General features: G+C 47.1%; 1 protein-coding gene across 1 annotated transcript; it reads left to right on the forward strand.

Moving 5' to 3' along the window:
• The first annotated feature begins 3,163 nt into the window (after positions 1-3,163).
• On the forward strand, positions 3,164-4,326 carry PRMT6 (protein arginine methyltransferase 6). The gene has a single exon (XM_075320976.1). The coding sequence runs from the start codon at positions 3,239-3,241 to the stop codon at positions 4,259-4,261; it is 1,023 nt and encodes a 340-aa protein (XP_075177091.1). The 5' UTR covers positions 3,164-3,238; the 3' UTR covers positions 4,262-4,326.
• The last annotated feature ends 4,958 nt before the right edge of the window (positions 4,327-9,284 follow it).

Consider the following 9,284-nt stretch of genomic DNA (forward strand, 5'->3'; position numbering starts at 1 on the left):
TATATGCGACAGTTCTGGGACTGTACCCGGCTCTTCCCGATTTGCCCTGGTGCGTTGGCAAATCGGGGTAATAAGGAGTTATTGGCAGCCCATAGCTGCCAATAAGTCCTAGATTAATCATGTCAGGCGTCTATGAGACACCCTCCATGATTAATCTGTAAGTTACAGTAAATAAACACACACACACACCAGAAAAAATCCTTTATTAGAAATAAAAACACACACATATACCCTGGTTCACCACTTTAATCAGCCCCAAAAAGCCCTCCATGTCCGGCGTAATCCAGGATGATCCAGCGTCGCATCCAGCGCTGCTGCATGGAGGTGACCGGAGCCGCAGCACACACAGCCGCTCCGGTCACCTCCACACAGCAAATGAACACAGCCGCGCGATCAGCTGCTGTCACTGAGGTTACCCGCGGCCACCGGTGGATGCAGCGGTGACAGCGGGTAACCTCAGTGACAGCAGCTGATCGCGCGGCTGTGTTCATTTGCTGTGTGGAGGTGACCGGAGCGGCGGTGTCTGCTGCGGCTCCGGTCACCTCCATGCAGCAGCGCTGGATGCGACGCTGGATCATCCTGGATTACGCCGGACAAGGAGGGCTTTTTCGGGCTGATTAAAGTGGTGAACCAGGGTATATGTGTGTGTTTTTTATTTCTAATAAAGGATTTTTCGGGTGTGTGTGTTTATTTACTGTAACTTACAGATTAATCATGGAGGGTGTCTCATAGACGCCTGACATGATTAATCTAGGACTTATTGGCAGCTATGGGCTGCCAATAACTCCTTATTACCCCGATTTGCCAACGCACCAGGGTAAATCGGGAAGAGCCGGGTACAGCCCCAGAATTGTCGCATATAATGTATGCGGCAATTCTGGCCAGCTGCTGACTGATATTGTTAGGGTGGGGGGCTCCCCATAACGTGGGGCTCCCCATCCTGAGAATACCAGCCTTCAGCCGTATGGCTTTATCTGGCTGGTATTAAAATTGGGGGGAACCGCACGCCGTTTTTTTAATTATTTATTTATTTATTTTACTGCACAGTATAGACACGCCCACCGGCTGCTGTGATTGGGTGCAGTGTGACACCTGTCACTCAGCGTGGGGGCGTGTCTCACTGCAACCAATCATAGGCGCCTGTGGGCGTGGAAAGCAGGGAATATGAGATGGCTGTGAGCAGAGCACAGCGCGCCGGCCGGTATAAAGGCTCGGTCACGCTGTGCAGGCCGGCCAATCACTGCAATTCCACAACTAACAGGGCTGTGGCATTGCAGTGGTCTGCCAGCCAATCCCTGCATGAGGGCTGGCTCTCAAAAGAGCGCCAACATGCAGAAATGAAGACCACGAGTAAAGCACGAGTATTGCAAAATTACTCGGTACCCGCCGAGCAGCCCGAGTACAGCGATACTCGTGCGAGTACCGAGTAGTTACAAGCATGCTCGCTCATCACTAGTAGGAAGTACTTCCCATAAGTAGGCTCAGTCAGTAGGAGCTGTGATGCTGTCCCATCCCCCCAAACAGGGAGAGCAGGATCCAGAGGGAAGATGGGGCTGACACACATACAGCAGCAGGGTTAAGTAGCCCAGTAGGTAACATCTCTGAAATTGAGGTCTATGTCTCTAAAATTCTGCTGCACTCAGGTTGGGTGGCAAAAACCTGGTGACAGGTTCCTTCTCAAATAGTAGTGAAGTAGTCAGTTATATTGCCAGCATTTGATAGTGTCTCATGCCATATCATATCATAGTTTTTATCTATTTCTAGTGGGGAGAGATAGATCAATGGCAGACTTACTTACCATTAGGTGAAACCTGTGCAGCAGAGGTAAAGTGGCCATTTTATGCATCTGGGGGGGGGGGGGATTGTGTATTATGATGAACTATTGGGCAGCAAAGGGCTCATATAATATTCTTGAAGAGGAGCCATCTCCTGTCTAGATAGATTCCATATGCATATCATCATATGTAAATCTTACAGAAAAAGTGATTTGGCATTAGTCACTTGTTTTTACTATGATATCTAAGGTACACTATTATTTACAGTTTTACACAGGACTGCATGTACTAAAGCTGAAGCTGAAGAAGCAGGGGCGGACATATCATTGGTGCAACATGTGTGGCCAGAGGTAAGGGGGCCCCATTTCTACCTCCAAAGGAGGTGGAATTGTGCATTTCTTGCACAGGGGCCCTTTTCTGTCTCTCCACCAGTGTGAAGTATAACTAATGATAAGTGAGCACTACCATGATTGGTTCTCATAACGAGCAGTCGGACACTCTCATGGGTGCAACTTGAGTACCCAAGTATAATGGAAGTCAATGAGAAACTCCAGCATTTTGCCAGAAAATCATCCTGAAAAAAGCTAGTTTTCCAATGACTTCCATTATATTCGGGTTCTCAAATCACACCCATCCGAGAATGAAAGGGTTATTCCCATCTCCAAGATCCTATCCCAATATGTAGTTGGTGTAATAATAGTAATATTAGCAGGGCATTGCAGGACCATAGGTATATATGGTTACGACTATGCATATAGTCACAGTTAGTTAGCTGCTAGTGGTCATAACCATGGATACCTAAGGTCCTTCAATGCCCTGAACATGAGGTAAGTGACATAGGGGATCAGAAGAACTATACTGCATTTCTAATTGAAGGTATTTGCTAATATTATTAAACCTACTACATATTAGGATAGGATCGTGGAGATGGGAATACACCTTAAGTGATTGTTATAAGTACCGAGCACCCGAGCATGGTTGAGTTTGCTCATCACTAAGTATAACAAATTCAGCTCTGCTAAATCCTTGTGTGTTTTCTCTTCGTAGTCTGCAGTATAATAAGCGCTAGATGAGTGGGAAACAGTTCATGTATCCGAGAGCTTAAGTTACAAGTAAACTCATTGCATACGTATTTTTCCTTAGGTCAATGGTGGCGAACAAGATTACACAAGATTCATAGGAATCGCTGCAGATCCAGAGAGACAGCTGTGCTGAGAAACCAGCCAAACTTGTCAGTGTGAAGAGTGGGGAGGGAAGGGTGAAAGCAGGAGCTGGGAGAAGGGGGGAATCAAATGACAAAGAAGGGGCTGCACCAAGCACATGTGAGCAGAGGAGAGCAAAGTGAAAGCAAAACAGGAGGGGGTGGGCAGGAAGCCACTGGCAACCAATAACATCTACCAGGAAGTGGCTGCACACTCAGCCCTCACAGCCACACTGTGATCACAGAGCTGAAGTCAACAAGCATGGCATTCTCCAAAAAGAGAAGATATGACAGGACTGAGCAAGACAATGAATATTTCCAGTGTTACTCGGACATCACTGTTCATGAGGAGATGCTCTCGGACACCGTTCGCACACATGCTTATAGGATGGCCATCTCACGCAATCATAAAGCTTTACTTGGCAAAACTGTACTGGACGTGGGTGCCGGCACTGGCATCCTCAGTATTTTCTGTGCCCAGGCTGGGGCTAGTAAAGTGTATGCAGTGGAAGCCAGTGCAGTGTCGCAGCTGGCCCGTCAGGTGGTAAAGGAAAACAAGCTGGACGGACAAGTGGAAGTGATCAACAGTACAGTGGAATCTGCAGAAATCCCCGGGCAGGTGGACGCCATTGTTAGCGAATGGATGGGGTATGGCCTCATGTATGAGTCAATGCTCAGCTCTGTTTTGTTTGCCCGGGATAAATGGCTGAAGCCTGGAGGGCTCATTTTTCCCCACTGCGCTAATATGTTCATCGCCCCTGTTAATGATGCCACCGTGGAGAGCCGCTTGGACTTTTGGAGTGACGTGAAAGACATGTATGGAGTTGATATGACTTGTGTACAATCGTTTGCCAAGAAATGTATCATGGGTAAAGATATGGCTGTGTCTTCGGTGTACGTTGAACATGTGCTCTCGCACCCTGAACATTTTGCCTCTCTAGATCTCAACAGTGCCACCCTGGATGATATTGGCAATATTTCCGGCAACTTTACATTCTTCTGCTTCGGTTCCTCTTTAATGCATGGATTTGCTATTTGGTTTTCAGTGGAGTTTCCAGGAGAAAATGGCATCATCTTGTCTACATCCCCATATGGTGAAGAAACACATTGGAAGCAAACTATCCTGTACCTGGATGAAGAGGTTCAAGTAGAGCAGGACACACTGGTTAAGGGGGACATCAAAATGTCACCTGCGGAAAACAACCCAAGACATTTAACTGTTACCCTCAACTACTCCATTGGGGGAGAAATGTCTAGGACTAAGATATTTCAGATGGGGAATTAATGCTTATTGTGAATAGAAATTAACTTTTTTAGTTTTTTCTTTTCTAAATTAAAGCGGGTGAAATATCATTTGTGTTTTAGTTTCCATTTTAGATATCTTATTATATATAATATCTTTCCCGGAATTGTGCCTTACTGTTTTGTTCTTTTTTGATATTGTTACTTTTTTGACTAACTAGTCATCTATTCAACATATGCACAGAACATAAAGCTAACATACTTACAACTACGCTATACCGTTCTGTTCGATACAGTGTCATTTCCATTGTAAAACAAAATTGTATACTTAGCGGTATATTTTGTATTGAAAATCATGATAAGCTAAATATCTCAGTACAGCAATATTAAAGGGGTTGTCTCGTCTTAAACAACAAGTCTGCAGTCACTGTGTGTGCCACTCTATGTGACTGCAGACTTGTAAATCCTCACATTGTGTGCACTGTGCACTGATTCTCTGATGTCAGCGCCGGGAACGGTGGTCATGTGGCCATGAGTATGTGATATGCAGACTCCTGGCCAGAATCCCACTAGACTATTTCTGGCCTCCCTCAATACGCTTATATTGTATGTGCTAGAAACAATATAGTCAGATTCTGGCCAGAAGTCTAGATATCCCTTTCTTGCTGTCATGTGACTGTTGTTCCTGGCTCTGACTGGAGAATCCTCACAGTGAACACAGGACGATATGCGGATTCATAAGTCTGCAGTCACATATAGTAACTTCAGACTTGTCGTTTTAGACCAGACAACCCCTTTAAGGGTATGCATACCATCCAAGGCTTCACATACCTTCATAACGTATGGACATGTTCTTGTGTATACAGTATGTCTATAGCTTTTGCCAGTGAATACATTGTATGTGCGCAGGATAAATGTGCACTTATTAATGCAATGAATATGTTAAACTATTTATGTTCGTGGTTACTCAATTGCAAACTCCATGAGTAAAGAGGAGTGAACCCAAGCTTCAGAGTTCGGGGTTTGTATCAAACACAAACTTTAAAAAAAAAAATAGAGTTCAGATTCGGAGTTTGGTTTCTTTAGATATGAACACCACTGGCATGAGTATCTCTGTGCTCAGCTATGTTCGGTGCTCAGCCCAATGCTAGCTGCTTGCAGCATTTGAAAGGCTCATACTGGGGGTAAGAACAGCGTGATCAGATGTAGTGTGCACCAAACAAAAAAGGCAAAAACTCGGCCCACCCTCCAGATTTATGGCTGGCTGCATGAGGGTAGAGACCCAAACTGCCCAATTAGTGACTTCCATTGGGGTTCATGTCAAGTCCAGGTCCCCCACCAAACTTAAAGTCCGGATAAACTTGCCAAACTTCAATGGGTCGCTCATCTCTATCCATGAGCAAACCCGCACTGCTGTAAGGACTTGTCCAGCCAAAACATTGTCCTATCTGAGGCAGGTACTTTTCTGGTTTGTGTCCAAGTAAGGACAGCAAGTTGAATTCATGCAAAGAATGGGCCAGCTTAACAATGGAAATAATAGCAGATAAAGACAGCATCCCTGCTGTGACAAAGAACAGCTGACTGAGCTATCTAAATAAGAAGCCAGCTATTCCTCTTCACATATCAAAAGACCTGTTGTGACCTAGCTGGGACTGGAGCTTGTAGTTTATGAAAGGGACAGTTAAAGAAAAACGTTACACTAAAGCTGGGTTCACACTAAACGACAGCGACAACGACGTCGCTGCTACGTCACCATTTTCTGTGACGTAGCAGCGACCTTGTAAGTCGCTGTTATGATCGCTGCTTAGCTGTCAAACACAGCAGCCAAAGCAGCGATCATAACGACACGCGTTGCTGTGCTGCAACATGTGCAGAGAGCAGGGAGCCGCGCACACTGAGCGCTGGCTCCCTGGTCTCCTAGGTACAGTACACATCGGGTTAATTACACGATGTGTACTGCAGCTACATGTGCAGAGAGCAGGGAGCCGAGCACACTGCTTAGCGCTGACTCACTACTCTCCTAGCTACAGTACACATCGGGTTAATTACACGATGTGTACTGCAGCTACATGTGCAGAGAGCAGGAGCCGGCACTGGCAGCGTGAGAGCGGCGGAGGCTGGTAACGAAGGTAAATATTGGGTAACCACCTTGGTTACCCGATGTTTACCTTGGTTACAGCTTACCGCAGCTGCCAGATGCCGGCTCCTGCTCCCTGCTCGCTTCATTTCGTCGCTCTCTCGCTGTCACACACAGCGATGTGTGCGTCACAGCGGGAGAGCGACGACCAAAAAATGAAGCTGGACATTCAGCAACGAGCGGCGACCTCACAGCAGGGGCCAGCTCGTTGCTGGATGTCACACACAGCGACAGCGACGGGACGTTGCTGCAACGTCACAGAAAATGGTGACGTAGCAGCGACGTCGTTGTCGTTGTGTGTGACATCACCTTAAGTTTCTGTCTGCAACCTTCACCACTGAAGGCCTTATTCAAACGTCCATGTTTAAACACATACGTTAAAAATGGCACCGGTGTCATCTGTGTTTTGTATCAGTGTGACAAGAGACATCTGTGTGTTCCTTTTTACAATACGTGTTTCATCCATGCTTTTCATGGATGGCTAAAAAAAATAATTAAATGACAAAGTTTCAGCTATACTTTGCAATTTTAAACACTTAAAGCACATGGATGCCATATGTGTTCTGTACGTGGTTTTTACAGACCTATAGACTTGTATTGGCCCTTGCTGTTGGAAAAGACGGACCTGTAAATAATACCATAGGTTATAATGGGTACGTGTGATATGTGAAAAGAAAAAATGAATACCCCATGTACATGCCACAAGGGCAACTAAAAGAAGCCTAAAGGGGGTGTTACACGCAGCGATATCGCTAGAGATATCGCTGGTGAAAGCACCCGCCCCCGTCGTTTGTGTGTCACGGGCAAATCGCTGCCGTGGCGCACAATATCGTTCGGAGCCGTCACACTGAACTTACCTACCTAACGACGTCGCTGTTGCCAGCGAACCGCCTCCTTGCTAAGGGGGCGGTTCGTGCGGCGTCACAGCGGCGTCACTAAGCGGCTGCCCAATAGAAGTGGAGGGGCAGAGATGAGCGGGACGTAACATCCCGGCCACCTCCTTCCTTCTGCATTGCCGGCCGCCGCAGGTAAGCTGCAATTCGTTATTCCCGAGGTGTCACACGTAGCGATGTGTGCTGCCTCGGGAACAATGAACAACCGGCATGCTCAACAATCAATGATTTTTTAAAAAGGAACGACGTGTCAACGATGGACGATTTGATGAGTAATTTCCATCGTTAACGGTTGTTCGTGCGTGTCACACGCAATGACGTCGCTAACGATGCCGGATATGCGTCGCGGAATCCGTGACCCCAGTGATATATCGTTAGATACGGCGCTGCGTGTGACGGGGCCTTAAGTCTGTGGCCGCATGGCTAAATGTGTCAAGTGATAACTGAGCTGCAGCAACACATTGCAATAATGGATTTAATGATTTCCTATATTGTTATTTGCCAATGTGTTGGATTTTCTGTCACTGTTCACACTTGACATGCTTGCCATAGTCTTCAATACAAGTCTGCAATGTGAGTGTTTTATTTACAGCAAAATTGGAGCTCTTAAAGGGGTTGGGCACTACTTTTACATTGATGGCCTGTCATTAGGCTAGGTCATCAATGTCTGATAGTGGTCAGACACCCTTCACCCTCGCTGATCAGCTGTTCTTGATGTCAGCGGCAGCATACTCAGTTCTGGAAATGCCCTGTCAACTGATAGCGGCTGCGGGCACGTACTGCACATCCATCTCCCATTAACATCAATAGGAGACAGATGTGTAGTACCCAGCCATATCCACCATCATAGTACGGGGCAGCTCCATAGGTGAGCATTAGTGATGAGCGAGCATGCTTGTCACTACTCGGTACTCGCACGAGTATCGCTGTACTCGGGCTGCTCGGCGGGGACCGAGTAATCTCGCGATACTCGTGCTGTACTCGTGGTCTTCATTTCTGCATGTTGGCGCTCTTTTGAGAGCCAGCCCTCATGCAGGGATTGGCTGGCAGACAACTGCAATGCCACAGCCCTGTTAGTTGTGGAATTGCAGTGATTGGCCGGCCTGCACAGCGTGACCGAGCCTTTATATCGGCCGGCGCGCTGTGCTCTGCTCACAGCTATCCAGACTGTCAGTGCAGGGAGAGTGTCGCTGATTCAGGGAAAGCTTTGCGGCCCTTTATAGCTTTTTCAGTTGCAGGGCTGCAAACAGTGTGACCAAAAGTCCTTCTCAGGACTATTCTAGTTGTATACAGGCAGGCAGGGTATAGCCAGGTCGGAGTACAGTAGCAGAGTCCTTCTCAGGACTACTGTTGCTATATACAGGCAGGGTATAGCCAGGTCTGAATACAGGCTAGTGACCAAAAGAGTCCTTGTCAGGACTATTGTACCAGTATACAGGCAGGCAGGCAGGCAGGCAGGGTAGTGGTGACCGTATACCAGCCTTCATCATATCTGGGGCTGGTGTACACAGTGTAAAACAGTCCAGATAGTGTCTGACTTGTCTGTAATTGTCGCTCCCCAAAAAAACCTGTTAGGTTCTTATTGCGTCCGTGCTTGGTTTTTAAAACCGCACGTGTGTGCCTGTTGGTGGCAGCGTACAGGTGCACTTGTGTGCAATTTCCAGAAACTTTAATATAACGCACAAGTAGTGAATATACACGTCAGCAGTGCACAGCATTGCAAAATGCGCAAGGGCATTGGCAAGGAACAAGGAAGTGGACGTGATGGTGGTGCAGGCAGAGGCCGAGGTCGTGGGCAAGCTCTAATTTCGCCACAACAAAGGGCCACATCTAGTCGCTCGCACGTCCTGTCCCAAATTCTTGGGGACCGCAGCAGTACACCGCTCTTGAACCAAGACCAGTGTCAACAGGTTGTTAGTTGGATAGCAGATAATGCTTCCAGTCAGATTGGCACCACCACAAACACTCTGTCTTCCACACGGTCAAGTGTCAGTAGCCGTGATACTGCACCGCACATTTCTGAACCTGATCCTCCT

The sequence above is a fragment of the Anomaloglossus baeobatrachus genome, chromosome 8 (assembly GCF_048569485.1).
Source record: "Anomaloglossus baeobatrachus isolate aAnoBae1 chromosome 8, aAnoBae1.hap1, whole genome shotgun sequence".
NCBI classification, from domain to species: Eukaryota; Metazoa; Chordata; class Amphibia; order Anura; family Aromobatidae; genus Anomaloglossus; species Anomaloglossus baeobatrachus.

Excerpts from the sequence above, each read along its gene's own strand:
- PRMT6 (XM_075320976.1), top strand. The coding sequence starts at position 3,239 with ATGGCATTCTCCAAAAAGAGAAGATATGACAGGACTGAGCAAGACAAT.